General features: G+C 48.5%; 1 protein-coding gene across 1 annotated transcript in view; it reads left to right on the top strand.

Annotated features, from left to right (window-relative positions):
* Positions 1-23,832, top strand: part of LOC127462867 (hydrocephalus-inducing protein homolog) — a 131,371-nt gene extending 107,539 nt beyond the window's left edge. Inside the window, exon 69 of the mRNA XM_051771804.1 lies at positions 22,792-23,832. Coding sequence (XP_051627764.1) covers positions 22,792-22,927 — 136 coding nt within the window. The 3' untranslated portion in view covers positions 22,928-23,832. The remainder of the gene's footprint in view (positions 1-22,791) is intronic.
* The last annotated feature ends 1,455 nt before the right edge of the window (positions 23,833-25,287 follow it).

Raw genomic sequence — 25,287 nt, 5'->3', positions numbered from 1 at the left:
GACTTGGGAAACCACAGAGAACCCTGATTCTAAGTCTCAGGAGAGAAAGAAACAAGGAGAATTTGAAGTTCAACTGATGTTTCTAGAGTCTTCCAGCTTTCATCACATTAATGAAAATAGACTGAGTGATCCCTGTGATAATGAACAAAGGGAAGATTATTCTTTACCTCCCTCAATTTCCTTTGTGCCTGATACTGAATCCACTAAAAAACCTTGGACTCAAAAAGAGAACCCGACCCAGAAAACAACTCAATTCATTCTGATTCAAGTGGTTAAAGAGCAGAAGCATTATGGCGATAAACCTGGACAGATTAAAAGCCAACCAGTGAAATCCTATCAATATATCACATACCTTGGGATTCCACTTTGTTCTCATCAACAGTTAATACAATTTCCAATGGATATGGGGACAAAATGTTGGCAGCAAAATGCCAAAGATGGGATTAAAACCCAGACGAAAAAGAATTAAAATCACTGGAGAAAAAGAAGAAACCAGTCTTCAACCAAGAGTTTCACCCTGTTACTGTTTTGTTGATATTACCTTTTTGCTTTTTATTCTAATAATCATATTGTATGTTAAAATTTGGATGATTATGAAACAGTCAGCTCACTGATTACCCCCATCAATACTAGACGATGCCCGCAGTATACACCCGTCCCAGCCCCTCCAGGAGCCCTCAAATCCCATCCTGGTCCCACAGGACACTCCCAACTTCCCCTCAAACACTCCGAGGCCCACAGATGGACTCCCAGATCCAGAAAACTCTTGCTGCCTGCCCATGGAGTGCCCAGTGTGGCCCACCAACTGCACCACAAAGCCAAAGCTTCCGGGTTTTCTTTCCTGAGAATTAGGGCTGTTGTTTCCTGTTTTCAGCCATGCTTCCCAACTGATAGCCCAACTCCCAAACTGCTAGCATGCCTGTTGATACAGAATTGTTAAAATAAACCTTGCCAGTATATGTTTTCAGACACCGATTATTTAGTGTCGTTTCACTTTAATCCACCCCAAGGGAATTATTAATAAAAACCTGAGTTACCCCCTCTCCCCTTTTCCTGGGGCGGGTTGTAACACCAATCAGCACTGACTCCGCCCAGTAGGCATAGCAAAGGAAGTTTCCTTTTGGTTTAGTGTTTAGTGTTAGGGTTAGGGTTAGGGTTTAGGGTTAGGGTTAGGGTTAGGGTTACGGTTAGGGTTAGGGTTTAGGGTTAGGGTTAGGGTTAGGGTTAGGGTAAGGGTTAGAAAGGGTTAGGGTTAGGAAATTTAGGGTTAGGGTTAGAGTTAGCAAAAGTTAGGGTTAGGGTTAGGGTTAGGTTTAGGGTTAGCAAAAGACAGGGTTACTGTTAGGGTTATGGTTAGGGTTAGGGTTAGGGTTAGGGGTATGTGTAAGGGTTAGGGTTAGGAAGAATTTGTCTCAGTGCGCGATCTAACAATCGCGGTTTTAGCCCATTCCGGACACGCAGCGGTGCCCAATAAGCCCCTCTCAGGCTATAAGCCCGATTCACTGCCCACCGCTGTCAGAATCTTTTGCTTTTTCTCTTGGGTCTCTGCTTTTGCAGTTGCTGTTCTGTTACCTGTCTGGCAGAATATCCACCGCCGTCCAGTATGTACTCTGCTTCTATAGAGCACTGTCCCCTGACCCCAACATTAAAAGAGAGACTGGAAGCTATGCGCAAACCCTGTTCCCTAACCCTAACCCTAACCAAGAGACTGCAAGCTATGTGCAAACCTTTTTCCCTAACCCTAACCTTAAAAGTTAGAATGCAAGCTATGTGCAAACCCTTTTCCCTAACCCTAACCCTAAAAACGGGACTGCAAGTTATGCGCAAACCCTCTTCCCTAACCCTAACCTTAAAAAAGAGACTGCAAACTATGCGCAAACCCTGTTACCTAACCCTAACCTTAAAAAAGAGACTGCAAGCTATGCGCAAACCCGATTCCCTGACCCTAATCCTAAAAAAGCGAATGCAAGCTATGTGCAAACCCTGTTCCCTAACCTTAACCTTAAAAAAGAGACTGCAAGCTATGCACAAAACCAGTTCCCTAACCCTAACTTTAAAAAAGAGACTGCAAGCTACTAGGGTTAGGGTTAGGGTTAGGGTAAGGGTTAGGGTTGGGGTTAGGGTTAGGATTCGGGTTAGGGTTAAGGTTAGGGTTAGGGTAAGGGTTAGGGGTTAGGGTTGGGGTTAGGGGTTAGGGTTAGTCAGAATCTGTCTCAATGTGCGATCAAACTATCGCGGGTTTACCCCATTCCAGGAACGCAGTGGTGCCCAGTAAACCCCTCTCGGGCTATAAGCCCGATTCAGTGCCCACCGCTGTCAGAATCTTTTGCTTTTTCTCTTGGGTCTCTGCTTTTGCTGTTGCTGTTCTGTTGCATGTCCGGTATGTACTCTGTTTCTATAGAGCACTGGCCACGCCCACTGGGTGGAGTCAAGAGGTGGAGTCCGTGTTGATTGTTCTGCGTCACTGGCTCCGCCTACTGGGCGGAGTCAGTGCTGATTGGTGTTACAACCCACCCCAGGAAAAGGGGAGAGCGGGTAACTCAGGTTTTTATTAATAATTCCCTTGGGGTGGATTAAAGTGAAACGACACTAAATAATCGGTGTCTGAAAACATATACTGGCAAGGTTTATTTTAACAATTCTGTATCAACAGGCATGCTAGCAGTTTGGGTGCTGTCATACCACAATGTGACACAGTGTAAGGGGGGTACTTTTGAATTAGATGATCAATGGAGCATAGAGGCTTGAGAACGGAATCATATTAGGATGTGAAACCAGCTAGAGTATGGTACAATGTAACTTCATGGCACAAGCTAATTGTAAGGTCCATTGTGCTTTTCAGCAAGTCAGCCTGATATCCCCTATTATCAGAGCTGAGTTCTTCCTTGGTTTTGCTACATACTGCAAGATAGATACATCTACCCTTGAAACACAATGGTAGAGGTCATACATAGGGGTGAGAAAGATGATGATGGGAGGAAGATTATGTGGGCAGGGGTCGCTCGCCCCTTACCCTACAAGTAGGGCATGCGCAGACTGCTGCCATGAGGTAATGATCAGGCGGTGTTTGGCTGCCATTCAGGCATCACCTTATACTGCGTACTGGCCCTACGTAGTGTAATGCGGAACTGATAAAAATGGGGTGTCGGAGCTGCTGAGTTGAGCGATACTCATCCTACCACCGAGACTGTGTTGCTCCGCGGGGACGCCCGCTAAGCATGGGTACCGACCAGCTGCTGCAGATCCTGACAGCCCTGGCCTGTCTGTGTGGGTAAGCACAGTTTTTTGATAGGAAACAACTGAGAGAACAAACTTTTTTAATATCCTTTTAGTGTTCCTTTAATTCTCCTTTTATGTTTATACTATTTTTCCTTTAGTTTCCCCTTTTACTAAGATCCTTTTTTTTTTTGGTATCCCTTTTCACTAGTTAATACTGTATTAAATGCTGTTCGTAGTATTTGTTTTAAGGCCACCCGATAAGATAGTTACTTTGTATCCTTTTTTAGTTTTTAATTCCTCTTGCTAAGTTTATTACTATTCTTATTATTCTCACTGTAATAAAAGATATTTTGTGTGCTTGAGTATTTTTTGGCACTTGTCTTTATTCCGGACATGTATCCGAACGTACTGCTACACACAGAGATAACCTTTGGGGGGGGGAAAGAAAATGCATAGGGGAGAGAAAGGCAGGAGAAGAGCAAGGGAGAGTAAGAGAAAGAAAAGCTGAGAGTGGACAGATGCATATAGTCACCGCCCACGGGGTCCAGCGATGCTTCCATGTCTGTCAGTTGAAGTGGTGGCCTTGATCTGCCGGGGGTGAAGGAGGGAAGTCCCCATACTCCAAGAAGTTATGAGTTATAGCCATGATTAGTGTCACGGACCATGCCTCGAGCCTCCAACATCTCGAGGGTTGCAGTCTCTCTTCTAAGGTTAGGGAACAGGCTTTGGGCATAGCCTGCAGTTACTGTGTGGACCAATTGTCAGAGACTGAAATGGTTAATGATTTATGCATTCTAGGAGACTTTTCAGGCTTTTGACTTGCATGATACCTCTGATGAGCAGTCGGGCCCCTCCCTCCCTCCAGTGCTGACGGTGTGAAGCCCTGAAAAGGCAAGAGCTGAGCTTACAGGCTTTTGACTGTTGATATATCTGATGAGGAATCAGGCCCCTCCCTCCCTCTGCTATGAGATGTTAGGGTTAGGGTTAGGGTTAAGGTTAGCAAGGGTTAGGGTTTAGGTTTTAGGGTTTACGGTTTGGGGTTTAAGGTTGGGGCGTGGGTTTGGGTTAGGGTTTAGTGTTAGGGTTAGGATTAGGGTTAGGAAGAATCGGTCTCAATGCGCGATCTAACAATCGCGGGCTTAGCCCATTCCAGACACGCAGCGGTGCCCAATAAACCCCTCTCAGGCTATAAGCCCGATTCACTGCCCACCGCTGTCAGAATCTTTTGCTTTTTCTCTTGGGTCTCTGCTTTTGCTGTTGCTGTTCTGTTGCGTGTCTGGTAGAATACCCACCGCCGTCCGGTATGTACTCTGCTTCTATAGAGCACTGGCCCCGCCCACTGGGTGGAGTCAAGAGATGGAACCAGTGCTGATTGGTCCGTGTCACTGGCTTTGCCTACTGGGCGGAGTCAGTGCTGATTGGTCCACACAGTAACTGCAAGCTATGCGCAAACCCTTTTCCCCAACACTAACCCTAAAAAAGAGACTGCAAGCTATGCGCAAACCCTTTTCCCTAACCCTAAAAAAACCTGCAAGCTATGCGCAAACCCTTTTCCCTACCCCTCACCTTAAAAAAGAGACTGCAAGCTACTAAGGTTAGATTTAGGGTTAGGGTTAGGGTTAGGGTTAGGGTTAGGGTTTAGGGTTAGGGTTAGGGTTAGGGTTAGGGTTAGGGTTAGGGTTAGGGTTTAGGGTTAGGGTTAGGGTTAGGGTTTAGGGTTAGGGTTAGGGTTAGGGTTAGGGTTAGGGTTAGGGTTAGGGTTAGGGTTAGGGTTCGGGTTAAGGTTAAGGTTAGGGTTAGTGTGGGTGGAACTTCGGAGTTCCTCTTTACCTCTTTACTCCTGACGGGGTACTGCGATCCCCCTACACCGCTGACTCTGATGTTAGTGGTCTGGGCTGGCCAGTCGTACGGCCAGTCCTTGGAGGCAATTATGGTGACATCCGCCCCCATGTCGAGTAACCCTTCCACCTTGACTTTCTGAGGGTGCCTAAGTTGAGAAAAGTAGATGAGACATGTTAGAAGAGGGCGAGAGGTCTTCACCGAGGTTGTCCAGTGGACTTCCCTCAGTGATCCCTCCCTCCGCTCCTCATCTGGGGACACCACGCAGAGCAGCTCGTCGGTGGAGACCATCTTCGCCACGGGGAAGCGGTCCTCCAACTGCATGGGAGGGAGATGCACAGTTAGGCATATAGCTATATTTGTGTTCGTCAGTCCCGTCAGGAGAGTAGGCACTACAATTATTCCCTTAGCCACTGCTGAAAAGTGCGATATCATGAGGTAAGTCTTATCTGGATCGACCGGGGCAGATGGTCTAACCCTGGCCTGCTCATAGGAGCTTAGGTGAGTAGACGGGTGAGTAACGGAAAGGATTATCCAATTTAGGGGAACACACTGGTTTTTAACTGAGATAGGGTCTGCTGAATTTAAAGGATCACACTGAATGGGAATGAGGTCTGTCGGAGGCTCTTGGGTAATGGGGTAGCTGGGCGCGGTGTTGGGCGCAGGATGGAGCGGAGAGCAGGGGTTATTTGTGTCGTCGCGCCCCCCTGGGCGCTCTGCTCCCCGTTTCCCTGATGTTCACAGGAGCAAGGGCGAAGATCGGGCAAAGATTGGAAGGTTACCCTTTTCCTCAGCTCTGGGGACCTCCTGGGGGGAAGGGGCTCACCATTGATATTGGTCATTGACCTACAACTAGAAGACCAATGGCGGCCCTTCCCACACGTCCGACATAGGGTCTTAGGTAAATTTGGTTCGGGGACTAACTTAGGACAATGTTTTTTGAAGTGTCCCTTTTCACCACAATTGAACATGATTGGGGACCCATGAAAATGGTAGCCAATAGACGCGCTTTATGGGAATTGGAACCTATATTTTTACAAGCGTCTATCATTTCGAGTAGGGAGGGATCCTTTAACATCTTCAAAGCTTTCTGACAGTCCTCATTCGCCTTTTTGATAACCAATTTATTGAATAAAATTTCCTGGCTCTCTTTTTGGTGGACCTGCCTGCTGATTGCCTCTTTTAGCCTGGGTATGAATTCTACAAAAGGTTCTTTTGGGCCTTGGTTAATAAGTGTGAAAGAAGGCGTCTGCACATAGGCATCTGTCACCCTTTTCACGGCCTCTAATGCCAATTCTTTAGTCGCTTCTAAAAATTTGGGGTCAATTCGAGCTTGATCCCCCCTACTCGAATAGTTCCCCTCCCCATAGAGCATGTCTATTGCCTGCTGAATTGGGATTCCCCTTCTTTCCATTTTGTCATTGACATATGCAATGATTAATTTTTTCCATTCTGCCTCAAATACTGAGGACTGTACTGTTGTAAAGAGTCCTCCTATCACTGCTCTTATGTTGTAACGTATCAGCTTATAGGCCAGGAAGAAGGATTCTAGCAACTCAATGGTGAAGGGTGCCCCCAACCCATACTCGACGATGGCCTTTTTCATATCTTTTAGCATGGGGTACAATATTGGTCGCCACTTGTCGTGATGAGGGAAGAATGAGACGCTCAATATGAGAATCAGCAAGCTTCGTTTATTGATCATTGCTAACAGCTTAATATATGCTTTATAATTAGTTCATACATATTGCAAAAGCTAAGCTCATTATTGGTTCTGCTTAAATGTTGATCTTACCTCTTACTCATTTCTTTGTTGACACAGGTGGTACTCAGTTGCTTTTTGTTCTGCTAATCACAATGTCCTGTTTACCAGTCAGCTAACAGGGTACAAGGGCACTGTAACCTCACTATCTAAGATGTTCCCACGGCCTAGGCAAGCCGTGTTCTATAGCCAATTCCCTACAAATACCCCCGTTTTTTTATTCTGGGCTAATAATGTTTTCTCTGTTATAGCACTTACACATTTAACAATACAAGAAAAAGCAATATGAACTATTACTAAAATTACAACAATTGTCAACAACCATCGTAGGTTTTTCTTTAACAAAACTTAAAACCCATTCATAGAACCAAAAATAGATTGAAGCCACAAGTCTATAGGACTAGTTGTTACTGTTACTTTCTTTGTGTGTTCTACTGTTTCACTCAGGCTCTACAGTTCTTTTGTGTACAGGCTAGGCAGTTTGTGCCAGCTGGACAAGTCATGGTTTTGATAAACACTTAATCTAGATTGAAATAATCTCAACATAAAACAGGTTTGAGTCCCATTACCACTTGTGTTATGTACAGACAGTGATCCCATTAAATCTAACTCTTGGGGATCTTTTGCCAGAGTAAGACCTCGAGGGTTAGTACTAAAATAGACAGTACAAGCACGACGACAATCCGGACAAGAGACAACAACTGAGCGAGCAATAGAATGAATTAAGCTAAATCGACATCTGAAGGCTTCTGTATGCTGTGCTCTCAGTTTCTCACCAGTGCCCTCCTCCTTGCTCTCAGCCCTGTCACGAAGCTTAGGCAACATGGCCGAGGTGGGTGCTGAGGCCAGGCTGAAGGACGAACTGACATGCCCCATCTGCCTGGACATTTACAGGAACCCTATGTCTCTGGGGTGCGGTCACAGCTTCTGCAAGGAGTGCATGCATACAGAAGGAACAGAAATATGCCAGCAGGGCCCTTCCCAGTGCCCACTCTGCCTTTACCCCACAGGTCCCCGTTCAGCCATGAAGACTTGCCTGACCTGCAAGGTCTCCCTGTGCCTGAGTAAGCATAGCACAAAGAACACTCAGAAAAAACTACGTCCTGGTGGGGCTCTGTGGTGCCCAGGTTTTGGCTGAGAGAAAATCCCCCAGTACAGTAAACTGCTGGAATGCTACTGTGAGAAGGACAAGGTCCACACCTGCACGCTGCGCTCCGCCCCCAGCTCCCACAGGGACCACAAGACCATCAGCTTAAAGGAGGCTTTTGGCCAAGTACAGCGTGTTTTTCTCAAAACTGTAAAAGAGGTAAAAAACTATGAAACTGCACTGGATCGAAGCATAGGAAACTTGCTGGAACAATCCTCTGCAAAGGAGTTCTTTAGAGTACAAACAACGCTTGAAAATTAAGACTTGGCATAACTGGTTGAGAAATGACTGCTTTTTGTGTACATGAACCCTAAATATTTCCAGAGTACTTTTCACTGCACCGTGTCAGGAGCAACTACTAGGCCAAAGAATTGTAGACTCTTTCTGGTTTCAGCGTCCAACACACCCAGCTAATCCTCAGTGGTTACAGCTAGCAGAAATATCATCTATATAATGACAACAAAGACAGTCAGAAAATTGCATTGGAAACATAAACCACTGACAAATTATAGAAAAACCTTTCATTCTATGGGAGAGGGTTTTCTATGGATAACACTCATAAGGTTCTGCACGAATAATAGATGGAACTAAAAATGCACATTTTTTCTCTATCACTGGGATCTAACTGGATTGTGAGAAGATAACCTGTCAAATCAATAATAACAATGGGTTATTCAGCAGAAAGCACAGAAGGGGTCAGTAAGCCAATGCTTACTAACCATGATTGCACCAACCTGTCTGAGATCATGCAAAGGTTTTCATTTCATAGATTTTTTTTTTATCACAAACACAGGGGTAATTAAAGGATTCTGAGATGGTTCAATGTAATCAGAATCAAGCTGCCTTCTGACAAGCTGTTGCAGGGCCAACAGCTGTTCTGTAGGTAGGAGCCATTGTTTAAGTCACACAGGATCTGTATGTTCTAAAGGAAAACTCCAAGCAGTACCTCCTAATATCACAACCTTAACTCTTGGAATGACTATAGAAGTTTGTTTGTTTGTTTGGACAATTAACAGCAAGCTTTGAGCATCACAAAGAATACACGTTGCCTTCGTACAACCCTAAACATTCACTAGTCAAATTATGCAAGCAATACATCTGGTATAAAACAAGGATTAATCACAATTAGTGAGGCTATTTTGCTGAGAACACAGCTACAATGGGTAGGGCATGTTTTAAGGAGGAGAGACTAGCTGTTTTACAATTAATATTGCTACCAGCTGTTGCATGGGAGGGGTTTTGAAGACAATATATAAGGATTCTTTAAAACAACACTTCAGCTCTGGTCACACTGATCAACATAATTGGTCTGCTCTGGCCTCCAGCCAGGAGGCCTGAAGACACACTATCCACAACACTACAGATGTTTTTGAGAAGGCACGCAGGATGGCCTTGACAGTCTGCCCCTGCAACGAGCTGAGCAAACAAGGCAGCAACATCGACAACTCCTGATTTAAATCCTGGAAAACACAGAAAAGCTCAAAACGACTCTCACTACTGCCATAGCAGATGCAAATGCAATTATTTGATGGTCTAAGGACCTCACCCTGGCACAAGCCTGCATTATCTCTAGCTAGTTATGTAACTAGCAACTTCTGTATCTGTCACAAAACTTGTTTCTCTACAGCATCTTGCAGCTTTTCCATGAATTGTAAGAATGGTTCCCGGGCACCTGGATGCATAGTGGTGTATTTTGTTTCGGGCTCTGCCAACCTTGTAGTCTGCACTAATGTTTGCTGGCTTATGATTTTTACTTGCTCTAAAACTAGTGGTCTCCTGCGCAGCTTACACAGCTAAGGAACAACAGCAGTGGAAAAACTCCACCTGAGACTTAACTTGCATAAATTTCATACATGGTTGTAATAGAATATTAAATTTTTGTAAGAACTTCTTATTTAACTTCAGTTCAGATCATACAGCTAGCCGGACAGGGCTTGTCTAGAAATAACTAAAACCTCATCACTCACGGTGGGAATTTGAAGAATTCATATACCATTCAGAATAAGGATTCACTATGGTTCAACAGAATCATGTTACACATCTCTAAAATCTTAACACCGGCAGAAGGTATTTTTAAGTTTACACAGTCACACATTCATGTAGCTTTTCTCTTTCACACCACATTCAGGTGGCCACCTCAAACATGCTCCTCAATCACACACATTTTCAAGTAGTCATTGACTGTGCACTTCTTATCAGTTTCATAATTCAAAGGAAATTTATGGCATAACCATCATCAGCAATCTGCAAATCCTGCATAACTCTCTATGTAAAAGACAGATACAGCAAGAAAGAACGGAATATTATCTTGGAAATCTTCAACCCTTCTCATAGAGCAATGATATTCTGTCATAAAGGCAATAAAACTACTTTTGCAGGGGGCAAGACTATTCTCTCTCATCGTTCTGATGAGACCTTCTGTCTCATCATTCTGTCTCCAAATCTTCTACCTGCACCCTGCCCCTGGGGGAAACAGCAAAATTTCATGTAAGAGATGCGAAATAGCAAGCTATAGGAAATTCTTAATAACCTTCTGTAATATGCAAAAGGCTAAGCACGGATGTTGCATTATTTCTAATCTTGCTTCAAAGGATTTTTCGTCAGTCTCCCTTTCTGTTTTTGAAGAAAACATTTGAGAATGCCATGAGCACGCTGCATGCGTAACACCTATTGCTGTAAAAACAATGCAATCTTATCTGATTTATAAGTTGGGATATTATTAATTTTAAGTTGTTTTTTCTCTTTTCCCTTTTTTCTGTGTTTTATCGTCTTTGCCTCCCCCCCGCCCCTCATTGCCGAAGGACGAAGGAGGGGGAGGAGGGACCGGGCTCACCCAAAGAAAATCAGCAGAAGGAACTTAATCACAGAGTCTGCTTAAGAAAAGACAAAAACATAGGAGAGGGAGAGAACAGCTGCAAACAGTTTCAGAGAGGGGGTGATTGGTCTAACGGGGAAAAGGAGAAACAGCTTTCCCCCTCCTCCAGCTGCACCCCTCAAGGCTTTTGCTACCATCATTAACTCGCCGCTCTAGGAAGAGGAGCGGCACCAGGGAAAAAACACTCGCTGCAAAGAAGGGAAGGGGAACGCACACCCCCCAGGACCATGGCTGTCAGCAGTGCGGGGGACACAGAGTCCCCCCGCTGCTCGCCGGGCCCAGAGCCACCGGCGTGCACGCGCGCGGGCACACCGCTCCGCACAGGCACCGCGACCACCGCCACTGCCCCACTGCCCGGCGCCGCCCCGTAGACACCCGCCACAGGCGGACAGACCCGGCGCCAGCACGGGTTCACTCGGCACGGCGGCATAAGCACACAGCGCCGTGAACACAGCCACAAACGCGCAGCGCAGTCCCGCAGTACAGTTCAGATGAAAAGCTGGAAATGTCTTAAGGTGGAACTCAGTCATAGTGCTCGTAAAGTTCATCTCTGGTCCATCAGCAGTACTTTCACACTGCAGCCGTCATCTCCGATCGTCCTGGATATGCACTGCCGAGATGCTAGCACCGTGTTCATGTTGGCGGGGCCGCTCGGTTGTCCCCGGCTCCGATCCGTGATTTCTTGTCCCGCTCCGTCTCCCTTCAACTCCGCTCGACTCCCTTTTTACACGATTTCTCTGTATGATGGTATCTAGTAGCATTCTAATGTCCTCATACTGTGCTCTAATGCCTTTTACTATTCCAGATAACAATCGCCAAGTTGTAAGGAGGGAAGCAGCAACTTTTTCTCCCTTAGAGGTAGCAGTAAAGAGCTTATCACTAAGTTCTTTCCAAGTAGAGATAGTAAAGGCAGTTACAGTGTTCGCTTCATATCCCTGGCCCTTACATGAAAGCAGCATCTGCCGCAAAGCCAGTTCATCTAATTTTTCTTCCTTTTTTAAGTAGGATAGACTTCCATATAGATGCAACATTAGATCCCTTTTGTTCTCGGTGGCTCACCTGTCCAGGCGTCTTGTCTGGTTGGCCTGGCAGTTTCTCCACTTCTGTCATGTTACATTGAGCTCCGTCTCCGCGTCAACCTCCCACAACTTAACCTCATAACGTCTCCATTCTCTTTTATCAAAAACTGTATTAGGGTCCACAAAACAACTTTTAGCAACACTTGTCGTAAGCAATCTTGGTAATTCTTTTTTCAAAGCTATACCCTTAAGTCCCCGCTTTTCTAAAAAGCACTGGAGTAATAAAGCTTGTCTTTCCATACCTATAAATCTTCAGCGCATTGTTGCAGCCTTTTACAAGACGTCGGCGGTGTTGTCGGCCAGGACCCTTCTGTAAGGTCGCCTGGGGCGCGGAGTCTAGCTCTTTCGCCTCTTGTGCTGCTTCAGGACCGACCGGCTACTGCGTCAGACCGTGGCTTCGGAGGATGCAGATTTAACTTACCCCCTGTTCAGGTTTCGGGGACCGCAGATTCAACTTAGTCCCTTGGGGCATACAGATTTAACTTAGCCCCTGGGGGATGCAGATTTAACTTACCCCCTGTTCAGGTTTCGGGGACCGCAGATTCAACTTAATCCCTTGGGGCATACAGATTTAACTTAGCCCCTGGGGGATGCAGATTTAACTTACCCCCTGTTCAAGCTTCGGGGACTGCAGATTCAACTTAGTCCCTGTTCGGGCGCCATTTGTCGTGACGAGGGAAGAATGAGACGCTCAATATGAGAATCAGCAAGCTTCATTTATTGATCATTGCTAACAGCTTAATATATGCTTTATAATTAGTTCATACATATTGCAAAAGCTAAGCTCATTATTGGTTCTGCTTAAATGTTGATCTCACCTCTTACTCATTTCTTTGTTGACACAGGTGGTACTCAGTTGCTTTTTGTTTTGCTAATCACAATGTCCTGTTTACCAGCCAGCTAACAGGGTACAAGGGCACTGTAACCTCGCTATCTAAGATGTTCCCACGGCCTAGGCAAGCCGTGTTCTATAGCCAATTCCCTACAGCCACTCTGGGGCCCTTCCTTCCTCTACATAGATGGGAAATGCTTTTAGGAATTCAGTGTCTTTAGCGCTAGCAGCCTCCTCCCTGAAGGCTCTCCAGATATCTGGTAGCTTAAGCTGCCATTCAGGGGAGTGCTGCATTAAGTCTATGTCCGGTTCAGGGTGGCGGCAGGCGGGGTAGGCCTCGGTGGTGTGAGGCCTATGGGCGCAGCCATCTTGCCGGAAGGAGGCCCTGACCTTCGCCTTGACCCTGTCCTTTGCCACCCTTCCGCCCCTTGAAGGTGATGTATCCGGGGAAGAGGCGGGGCTGGAGGAAGTGGGTGTGCTCGTGGGCATGCCGGGGGAGGGATCTCTGATGCAATCAGGTGGAGGCGGAGGCTACCTGGAGGGTGGTGCTAAGGGAACCCGCCTCCTCCTTTCCTGTGCTGATTTTTCCCGCGGTGTCCCTTCCCGCCTTTTCTCCGCGTGGTCCCTGGGTCCCTCCTCCTCGACGCCATTTTGAATTTGGCGCGATGGTTTCTTCCCCCTCCCTCCATCTTGTGTGTCTGTCTGCTCAGTGTCCGTCTCTGTCTGCTCAGTGTCCCTCTCTGTCCGCTCAGTGTCTGTCTTGGGGAGGCTGATATTCTTGTTCATCATCTGGTGCTGTAGCACCATCAGAACTAACCTCCATGCGATGAGCGCCTCTTTAGCTATACGGTCCCCCTTATCGCTGTCCCGCCAGAGGCTGTAGCCTATGGCTTGCCACTGCTCTACGCTGGTGTCCTCAGCAAGCTGGTGACCCTTGTGGTCGAGCCATCTGGCGAGTGATTTTACCAATTTTTTATCTAAGGGGTGACCGTGTTCTATTACAAAGTCTTTTAGGCGCCTGTATACAAATTTTTGGGAGGTTGAGAGTGTGAGTCCCATGTTGATGTTAGTCGGGTCTCAACAACAGTCTCTTGATGGAAAGTCCTCCCTTTGGTGTTCTGCCGGGCTGTGGGTGTTAGGGTAGGGTGAGAAATGTCCTCAGCAGTTCACCTGTCTGGTGCGTCGACCCGTGCAGCTACCGCTGAGCCCACAGCCGTCCGTTCTGCTGAGGAGGACCGACGGGGACGATCGCCTCTCCTGGCGTCACCTGAACCCAAGTGAGGACACAGGAGTTCTCTCAATATGAGAGTCCTCAACTGTGCCCCACGTTGGGCGCCACTTGCCATGGTCCGGGGGGATGGGAAATGGGACCGAGCACTGCAATAACGGTTCTTGGCACAGTTGAGGGTTCGTGCAGCAATGCCACTTTATTCAGGGACAACAGGGTTTTAAATAAGGTAAGTCTGAGGGGAGGATTCTGAACTGGGGAGGAGCATGGAACTGACAACTCAGGGAAAAGTGTGATAGGGAGACAGGGAAAAGGCGGGTGGAACTTCGGAGTCTCCAGGAGAAAGGGTCAATGGGAGCTCTCTTTGCACTGCAGCAAACTGTAGTCAATCAGTGGCAGAGGAGCGGGAAAGCAGGGGAGGACAGGGTGACAAACAACTTTGGGCAGGAAAATCTGAGGGAGAAAGGGGAACAATATGGAGGTATAACAAACTTCATAAAAATTCAACAGTAAACTGGGGTACATAAAACTCCATGACAATACAGCAATAAACTGGGGTAAAACTGGGGAACAACTGTCAGTCCGGTGGATGAATTGTCCAGTGTATAAAAGTCCATCTAGTTCCCATAGATGCTTCTCCATGCCACATATCTTTCCCAATTGTTTTTTTCTTCCACCACACCCTGCTACATGCAAACATAACAAATGACAGCATCAGCAGATGTCTTTCCATTCCTCTTTCCCTTCCAATTCTCCGTTCCTCTTCCCTTCCCATTCCCACAGCCAACACACTATTTCACTTCTCACTTTAACAAAGCTCTTTTCTCCTTCAAGACCCTCAAAGGCGCCAAGGCCACATAGGAGGTCACACACAAACAGTACTCCTCTTCCCACTTGACTACACCTTCTCCCTCACTGTTCTACAGGGAACACCAGGAATCTGCTCGCAGAGGCCTCTCGTTTCCCAGCAGTAGCTCAGCACAAGGAGCTAAAGGAGCTCAAGCCTTAGGCCACAAGAGCTGACAGCGAGGAAACTTTGGGAGCAAACTAATGCTGCTAACACGGACCCAGCTGAATCCAGCACACAATCACAGAATCCAAGAGCCCTTCAGCTTGGAAAAGACCTCCAAGCTCAGAGTCTTGTGCAGCCCCTCCCCGACCGCCTGCAGGGACTGGATGATGCTTTGCACAAGCACCAAAAGGAATGTTGTGAAAGCCATGGCCTGCAGGAGGACACAGAGAAGGGTTTGGTTGGGGCTGGGAAGGAGGGAGCTGGCGCTGGGGGAGCGGGGATGGAGCCTCGGGGATGTGGCGCAGCAAGGACAGGGGCCCAGGCAGCTGGCAGGCGGCAAGGCCTCACCCCCTGCCCCAGCAGCAGCACCGGGCCCTGCCCAAGGCGCTCCTGCCAGGGGCTGGGCCCTGCAGGCAGGGGCAGAACCCACTCCCTGGGGCGGCCTTGCTGCCCTGGCCCTCGTCCGGCCCAACCTCTCCCTGTGTGCGTGCTCCCCACAGCACAGGCTGCACTGGGCAGCATCCCCTGATGGACCCTGCAGAGCTGCCCCACGGGGACACTTCCCTTTTATGTCACAGGTGCCACAACCTGTCCCAGCCAGCCCTGCCCATTGTCCCCACCCCGGCTCAGTGACTCACAGTGGCCCCTGGCAACCAAAGAACCAAAGCCCCACACCCCCAGAGTGCAGCCCTACCCATGTGCAAGGGGTCCCCAAAGGGTTCCCTGCACAAAGCAGCCCCTCCAAACCCTTGTCAGATAGAAAACTGGGGGACGTGACCCTTGGATGCTTTTAGTACAGACATACAAGCTTTTCTTGAATAATGGAGGGGGTCACTTTTTTATTATTAATATTTACAGTTATCCATTTGGGGACAGGATGTCCTACAGGCTAATGTGGTGTCACATTTGGAGTGAAAAGTACTTTTCAAAGAAACCCAGGGTGCATGGGTGATGCAGAGGAAGCTGCCAAGTCACCCAATGTGAAGCTCAACACTGCTTTGCAACAGCACTGCCCTTTCACACACATCTTTGGCAAAGACAAAGATGTCAGGCTTTAGTTTCTAAATCAGTAACACTTGACAAGACCTCTTTATGAACTGACAGCAAGAGAACTTAGGAGCAGCTTAGGGTTGGCAAGTGTAGGAGCCAAGAAGAGAAGGGCTGATGGGTATGTCATGAACACTGACAGCTGGATGGTCGTGGAGCCGACCAAGGACTGCCAGATACAAAAGACATCACCTGCTGGACTTGGCCCAAACACCAGCCCCCTCCTCTCCCTTCTCAACCACTCAACCACAGCCTGCACACACCCACACCTACCAGGGCCAACTGGCTGTTTCTCTTCTCTTTTCTGCCTGGGGGCGAAGGAAGAAGGACAGGGGGGGCATTTGCCTTCGAGCCAGAGGGAAGGGGAAGGAGATCCCCCCAAATCCATCCCTGGCAGGATGGGGGCTGGAGGAGACATTGGGGGACCCCCAAGAATATTTTCGAGGGGAAGAAAGGATGGGGGCACCCACAGGGGGTTTGGGGGGGGGAGGGACCCAGGAATCTCGTGGTGGGACACTGGGGAGTTCCCAGTAGTTTCTTGGGGGGGTGGACCCCCAGTAGTCCGGGGTGGAAAAATGGACGGAGGAATCCGCCGTAAAGGGTTGGTGACACCCAAAAGACTCTAGGAGGGGGTCGGGAGGGGCCCCGGAGTCCTGAAGAGTGTTTGGGGGTCCCCAGGAGGGAGTCTGGGGGTCTGAGGTGGTCCCAGGAGATTTTCAAGGGTTAAGGGGATGCACAGGAGATTTGGGGGAGGAGGGGGAAAGGCGGAGGGTCCCCAGGAGTCTTGGGGGTATCTGGCCGGTTCCCGAGAGTCTTGGGGGAGATTCGGAGGGGTCACCAGGAGCCCCCGGACCCCCTGAACTCACCCCACACCACCATGGCCTCGTTGGGGCCGCACGTGAAAAACAGCGCGGCGGGGGGAGACCCTGGGGCCGGGATCGATCGGGACCAATCAGGTTAGATCCCGATCCTCCCCTCCCCCGCCATCACCGCCCCGCTCCCGGCAGCCCCCGCGGAAGTTTCGACGTTCTATTGGGTGACTCACCGGCACAAGGACAGGGACCCAGCAGAATTTGGCAATGACGTCATTCCAGCAGAGCCGTTCTATTGGCTGCGACCCACGAGGGAGCCCCAAAACCTGTTCATGGCTTGGGGGGGAAGGACAGCCGGTACGGCCAGGAAGGGGGTGCAGAGGGTGTTCAAGTGCCCAGGAAAGGGGCAAAAAACTTTCCCCTCTCCCTCCCAGTGCCCCCTCAGCCCATCCCAGTGTCTCCCCTCTCCCCCAGTGCCCTCTCAGCCCATCCCGGTCTCTCCCCTGCTCTCCCAGTGCCCCCGTCCATCGAGGTCCCAGCCCGGCCCTGCCCCCTGCTCTGCTCCGGCCTGGATTTCTCCCCTGCAGGGGCAGCTGAGGTGGCTCCAGGGCGGGCGGGAGCTTTCGGGGCAGGGGGTGGCTCCTGACATGCTGCTGGAACCGCCCCTGTCTGGGCGGGCCCGTCAGCCTGGGGCACCTCCTCACCCGAGCCTGGGGGACGGGCCGGCAACTGGGAGGGGCTTTGGGAAGGAATGGGGAGGCTGAGAAGGGGTTGGAGGTCGTGGGGGTAAGTGGGAAGGTGTTTGGGGGAGTTTGGGGGTTTGGGAGGGAGGTTGGGGAGATTGGGGCAGCTGTGAGGGGTTTTGGGGAATCGTCGGGGATGTGGGAAGGAACTGGGAGAGAGTTTGGGGGCATACTCAAGGGGAAGGGGGCAACTAGGAGAGGGTTTGAAAGGTCCTGGGAGGGCTGGAGGTAACTGGGAGGGGTTTGGGGGCATCTTGTGGGTTTTCGTGGGTCAGGGAGGCAGTCTGGGGGCCTCGGAGGGTTTAAGGGGAAGTTGGGAGTGTCCTGTGGGACCGGGATGGGATTTGAGGGTTCCTGGAGGGGCTGGGAGAGCTTTATGCCTTTATACGGCGGGCATTGTCTAGTATTGATGGGGGTAATCCGTGAGTTGACTGTTTCATAATCATCCAAATTTTAACAAGACTTTGAAGGTGGTCAACCTCAGTTTGAAGCAGCTCATTTTTAGCAACAAATTTATCCGATTTTTCTCCTGTTTCCCTCTCAAAGGCTAACGATGACTTCAACAGCACATTTTCTGATTTCAAAACAGTAGACTCAACATCAGAAATCCATTCATGACTTCCCTGTCATCACTCCATCCGAATGTCTGTGCACTCACTGTGACCTGAGAGAAACCTGCCTGTTTGCAGCGCACTGACTGGGCAACTTTTCTTTTTGCAGGTGGAAAAGGGCAGATAAAGAAAAAACAGATGGGTCCAGCAGAAGTGATGCTGCTTCTGTCAAAAGCAGAGCAGAGGCTGAAAGCACTTTAGGAAGTTGCTTACAGAAGCACTTGTGCATTCCAAGTTACAACTCAGGAGTCTCAGTGACTTGTCCAACATGGGAGCTCCTTTTCCATTTCTCAACCTCCAGATTCCTCAGGAGTAGGAAACTGAAAACACTGACTGAGAAAAGTTCCATTCCTTCTTAATAATTGTGCTTTGTCCTTCCCATTTGACAGTGCTCTTGGAAATGTGCTGGTGTGATCTGGATCTGGGAGCAACCCTGACCTCCCACAGCCCTGACCACACACACCTCATCCAACGGCAGGAAGAATCTGCCTGACTCCTGCTGGGGTTCTCACCACCCACCGACAGCTTCTCCCTGCAGAGGGGTGGGCAACTACCCAGGCAGGATGAGACCAGACCCCAGTAGGCAGCAAAGTCCCTGCCCTGGCACAAAGAACCCCGGAGCACAGGGACCCTGCTTTGCAGGACAGCCCCGGGCATCCCTGGCTGCACCCCCACCTTCCCACCCCGCAGCCATCCCTGGCAGAAGGAGCCCACCTGTGCTGTCCCTCTGACGGTGCTGCAGGGAAGGCCTGCCCTGGAGAACATCCTCCTCCAGCGCAACAGAGAAACTGGGAGAGTCCTGACAGATGTGCAAGGCTGTGGCATGTGGGAGCTTTAGGAGATTCCTCTAGGAACACAAGCGACATTGCCCTGCACCTGTAGACTCACTCTGCAGAGGAGTGTGAAGTTGTGTCCCCAAGTTGTGTCTCAGCTGAACACCTCCCATCTTTCTGCTGCCTTTAACCTCCCTTTGCCTTTCTTCTCTTCTCTTGTGCCTACAGGCAGTGCCCTCGGCCCTGCTGGGCTGTGCAGAGGAGCTGCTCCTGGGCAGAGCTGTGTCTCTGCAGTGCTGCCCGCTTGCCAGGATTTCCCTGTGTGCCAGGAGCCCGGCCCAGCTGAGCAGCACAGCAAGAGCCAAAGGCAGCCCTTTCTCTGCCCCTCTGGGTTCCCCGCAGGTGTCCCTGGGGCTCCAGGGGAACCTGCTGTGGAACAGACTGAAGGAAACAATGATGTTCCTCACCTCTTCAGTGAAACTTCTTTCCAGCAGTGACATTTCTCCTCTTAGAAAATTACCAGGGTATGATGATCACCTTTTCTAGTTTCATCATTACACAGGACACCAGGAGGGTGACAGCAAAGGATCTGGTAACTCCCTGGCACAGCGGGGGTTTTCCTGGAGTCACACAGAGAAATGTGTCAGGGCTCTGAGAGGTGTCCAACCCTGAGCTGGACTGATGCACACACGCTGGGGTGTTCAGAGACACGAGTCCTTCCCTGGCACACACACAGGCAGTTCATTGCAGCAGGGGCAGTGTCTCCCTGGGCTCCTGCTACCACTCCCAGAGCCTGGAGCCACCTCAGCCCTGTAATGCTCCCACCCTGCCCACTCCTACACTTCAGATGAACATTGGGGTTTTCTAGTCACTGGAACTGCCCAGACCAGCCCCTCCCTGGTCCCCCATCTCCCTGCCCCGCTCCAGCCCAGCAGAGCAGCACAGTCGTTTCTGGTCCTGCAGCAAGAAAGGGAGGCAATAGAGGACAGGGACAGTGACTGCATGTCTGGACTGCTCAGGAGATCATCAGCTCAGGCGGCAGCTCCTGCAGCCCCAGGGCCAGACCCGCTTCCCAGTGGCCCAGGCAGCTGCTGCCACGTGGGCACAAGCTCTGCTGCCCAGGAGGGTCCTGTAGTGAAGGGCTTTGCAGATGGCCACGTAGCGGTCATAGGACATGATGGTGAGAAGGGCAAGCTCCGCTGTGATCAAGAAGAAAAGCAAAAAACACCTGTGCAGCTCATCCTGAGTAGGACATGCCCCTGGTGTTCCAGAAGGAATTGGTCATGGCTTTGGGGAGAGTGGTGCAGATGCAGCCCGGGTGTGTGAGGGAGAGGTGGAGCAGGAAGAAGTCCCTGGGGGGTGTGCAGGTGGTGGTCACAGGCTACGGCGCTGAGGATGAGGCCGTTGCCCAGGAGGGCAGCCAGGGAGATGCCCAGGAAGAAGCAGAAGTGCAAGAGCTGCAGCCAGGAGGAGGAAGTGGGGGATGGAGCTGTGTGGGAGGCGTGTCTGGATGCACAGGGGATGTGCCAGGGCGATGGGCCCGAGGGGACATGCGCAGTCACATATAACTCTATTGGCTGAAGAAGTCACATGGTACGCAGGGATTTAAGAGTGGGAATTTTGAATAAACTTCTCTTTGTCTCACCACCGCATGAGGAGCATCATTCTTTCCTTGTTATACAAGGGTCACCTGCTGCTGTTGGACATGAGCTTCCTCCGGCCATCAGGAAATGTCCAAGGAGGAAAAGGCAGTGAAAACTTTGGGACAGGTTTCCTAGATCAAACCCATGAATTCCTCTGAGCATCTACCCTCATCCCAAGTATCTGCAGTCACACATATAGAGATTCTGGACTGTAGAAGACAGGCTTAGCATGACTTTAAGATGATTTCTTCTCAATTTTTTGATTTATTTTTCTACTGCCAGGTCTGAGAGGGGCATCGTGGAACCAAAGGAACCCTGAGACATTTCAGAATCCCACATGTGTTGGGTCTGTCTGAGTTGGAGTTCATTTTCTCACTGCAGGCGTCACAGTGCTGTGCTTTGCATTGGGAGCTGCAAAGGGGTTAATCACACCAGTGCTTTGGCAACTGCTGAGCAGGGCTGGTGCAGCATCTGCATTGTCGGCTTCGTCCCCTGAATCGGGGGCAAGATCATGGGAGGCGATACAGACAGGTCAGTTGAGCCAAATGGACCAAAGGGACATTGCAGAATATGTGGCGTCAGCTCAGCTACAAGAGCTCAGGAAAGGAACAGGAAAGGGGGAAAATCCATTTTTTTACAATACATGCCTTCTGAGCGGCTTCTCTGTGTGGTGAAGCCCTGCTTCCCATGAAGTGGCCAGGTATCGCTGCTGACAGGAAGTAGAGAGAAAATCTTTTTATTTCTCATCTATCGCACACCTAGGATGAATAACTATTATTCTCAACTATAACCCCAATCTGACTTTAATTACCTTCTATCTATATACTGTAACAACTTCCGCCATCTTCTTCATCCTTAACACAACCAATACCCTAAAACTATCCACTGTTATATCCACATGAACCAAAATTCCATCACTAACCACAATCCTTATGCTCACTCTCCTCTCCCTTGCAGGTTTTCCTCCCCTAACGGGATTCCTACCCAAATGGTTAATTATTCAAGAGCTCACAAAACAAGAACTAACAGTAGTAGCCACAGCTATTACCCTACTCTCTTTACTTGGACTTTTCTTCTACCTACGACTGGCCTACTGTGCAACCATCACACTACCCCCAAACTTCACTAACTACATAAAACAATGACAAACTAACAAACCAACTAACACCCTAACCACAACCTTTACCTCCTTATCAATTATACTCCTACCACTATCTCCCATAGTACTCGCAATCCCTTAGAAACTTAGGTTATTTAAACCGAAGGCCTTCAAAGCCTTAAACAAGGGCTAATCCCTCTTAGTTTCTGTTAAGGTACACAGGATACTAACCTGCATCTCCTGAATGCAACTCAGATGCTTTAATTAAGCTAGAACCTCCCCCTAGACAGATGGGCTTTGATCCCATAAAATTTTAGTTAACAGCTAAATGCCCCAACCAACAGGCTTCTGTCTACTAGATCCCAGCGCATGTTTAATGCACATCAATGAGCTTGCAACTCAACATGAACTTCACTACAGAATCGATAAGAAGAGGAATCAAACCTCTGTAAAAAGGACTACAGCCTAACGCTTCTACACTCAACCATCTTACCTATGACTTTCATCAACCGCTGACTATTTTCCACTAACCACAAAGATATCGGCACACTTTACCTTATTTTTGGCGCATGAGCTGGTATAATCGGCACAGCCCTTAGTCTCCTCATTCGAGCAGAACTAGGACAGCCAGGCACCCTTTTAGGTGATGACCAAATTTACAATGTAATCGTCACCGCACATGCCTTCGTTATAATTTTCTTTATAGTAATACCTATTATAATCGGAGGGTTTGGTAACTGATTAGTACCATTAATAATTGGTGCCCCCGACAGAGCATTTCCAAGAATAAATCACATGAGCTTCTGACTACTTCCTCCATCCTTCCTACTTCTTCTAGCATCTTCTACAGTAGAAACCGGGGCCGGAACAGGATGAACAGTATACCCACCCCTAACCGGAAATCTAGTCCACGCCGGTGCATCAGTAGACCTTGTCATCTTCTCCCTTCACCTGGCAGGTGTCTCATCCATCCTTGGGGCAATCAACTTTATCACCACAGCAATCAATAGAAAACCACCTGCTCTCTCACAATACCAAACCCCTCTATTCGTTTGATCCGTCCTAATTACTGCAGTTCTACTTCTCCTCTCCCTACCAGTCCTCGCTGCTGGCATTACAATGCTTCTAACAGATCGAAACCTAAACACTACATTCTTTGACCCCGCAGGAGGCGGAGACCCAATTTTATATCAACACTTATTCTGATTTTTTGGCCATCCAGAAGTCTACATCCTTATCCTACCAGGATTCGGAATTATTTCCCATGTTGTAGCCTACTACGCCGGTAAAAAAGAACCCTTTGGCTACATAGGCATAGTCTGAGCCATATTATCCATTGGTTTCTTGGGCTTTATCGTATGAGCTCACCACATATTTACAGTTGGAACGGACGTAGATACCCGAGCTTACTTCACATCCGCCACCATAATTATTGCAATCCCCACTGGCATTAAAGTCTTCAGCTGACTAGCAACCCTACACGGTGGAACAATCAAATGAGACCCGCCCATACTATGAGCCCTAGGCTTTATTTTCCTCTTCACCATTGGTGGACTAACAGGCATCGTTCTTGCCAACTCCTCCCTAGACATCGCCCTGCACGACACCTACTACGTAGTTGCACATTTCCACTATGTATTATCTATGGGGGCAGTATTCGCCATTTTAGCTGGCTTCACACATTGATTCCCACTGTTCACTGGCTACACCCTTCACTCTACATGAGCTAAAGCCCACTTTGGAGTAATATTCTTTGGGGTCAACCTAACATTCTTCCCACAACATTTCCTAGGCCTAGCTGGTATACCACGACGATACTCAGACTACCCAGATGCTTATACCCTATGAAACACCCTATCCTCCATCGGCTCCCTCATCTCCATAATAGCTGGAATTATACTAATTTTCATTATCTGAGAAGCCTTCGCATCCAAACGGAAAGTAGTGCAACCAGAACTTACCTCCACAAACATTGAATGAATTCACGGCTGCCCTCCTCCCTACCATACCTTTGAAGAACCAGCTTTTGTCCAAGTACAAGAAAGGAAGGAATCGAACCCTCATAAGCTGGTTTCAAGCCAACCGCATCAAACCACTCATGCTTCTTTCTTATGGGTTGTTAGTAAAATCATTACATAGTCTTGTCAAGACTAAATCACAGGTGAAAACCCAGTACATCCCATCCCAACTCCATGGCCAACCACTCTCAATTTGGTTTTCAAGACGCTTCATCCCCTATTATAGAAGAACTTATTGAATTTCACGACCACGCCCTAATAGTCGCACTAGCCATTTGTAGCCTAGTCCTGTATTTACTAGCTCTTATACTTATAGAAAAACTATCCTCCAACACCGTCGACGCACAAGAAGTAGAACTAGTCTGAACAATCTTACCTGCCATTGTCCTAATTATACTAGCCCTCCCATCCCTTCAAATCCTCTACATGATAGACGAAATCGATGAGCCTGACCTCACCCTCAAAGCTATTGGCCACCAATGATACTGATCCAACGAATATACAGACTTTAAAGATTTATCTTTTGACTCTTACATACTACCAACTATGGATCTACCACTCGGTCATTTCCGCCTCCTAGAAGTTGATAACCGCATTGTCATTCCAATAGAATCCCCGATTCGAATTATTGTTACAGCTGATGACGTTCTCCACTCCTGAGCTGTTCCTAGCCTTGGTGTAAAAACCCATGCAATTCCAGGACGACTGAACCAAACTTCCTTTATCACAACCCGTCCTGGAATCTTCTACGGTCAGTGCTCAGAAATCTGTGGAGCCAACCACAGCTTCATACCTATCGTAGTAGAATCAGCCCCTCTAACACACTTCGAAAACTGATCTTCACTTCTAACATCCTAATCATTAAGAAGCTATGAACCAGCCTAGCCTTTTAAGCTAGAGAAAGAGGATTATTCACCCTCCTTAATGACACGCCCCAACTAAACCCCGCACCTTGACTTTTTATCATACTAACTTCATGATTCACTTTTTCTCTTATCCTTCAACCTAAACTCTTACTATTTACCCCAACTAACTCACCCTCCAACAAAACACTACTCACTATAAAAACCCATTCCTGAAACTGACCATGAACCTAAGCTTCTTTCGGAATCCCCCTTATCCTCATCTCGCTGTTATTCCCAACCCTATTACTTCCTTCTCCTGGCAATCGATGAGTTACAAATCGTCTTTCAACTCTTCAACTCTGATTTCTCCATTTAATCACAAAACAACTAATAACCCCATCAAACAAAAAAGACCATAAATGAGCCCTAATCCTATCATCACTCATAATTATACTTCTAACAATTAACCTATTAGGCCTCCTACCTTACACATTCACACCTACTACCCAACTATCAATAAACCTAGCCCTCGCCTTCCCTCTATGACTTGCCACCCTGCTAACAGGCCTACGAAACCAACCTTCAGCTTCCCTTGGACACCTCCTACCAGAAGGCACCCCAACACCTCTAATTCCTGCCCTCATCATAATTGAAACAACAAGCCTTCTCATTCGCCCTTTAGCCTTAGGAGTTCGCCTCACAG

The sequence above is a fragment of the Manacus candei genome, unplaced genomic scaffold (assembly GCF_025592945.1).
Source record: "Manacus candei isolate 608988 ecotype Guabito, Panama unplaced genomic scaffold, ASM2559294v1 h1tg000142l, whole genome shotgun sequence".
Classification (NCBI taxonomy): Eukaryota; Metazoa; Chordata; class Aves; order Passeriformes; family Pipridae; genus Manacus; species Manacus candei.
This window is presented reverse-complemented; position numbering and strand designations above follow the sequence as displayed.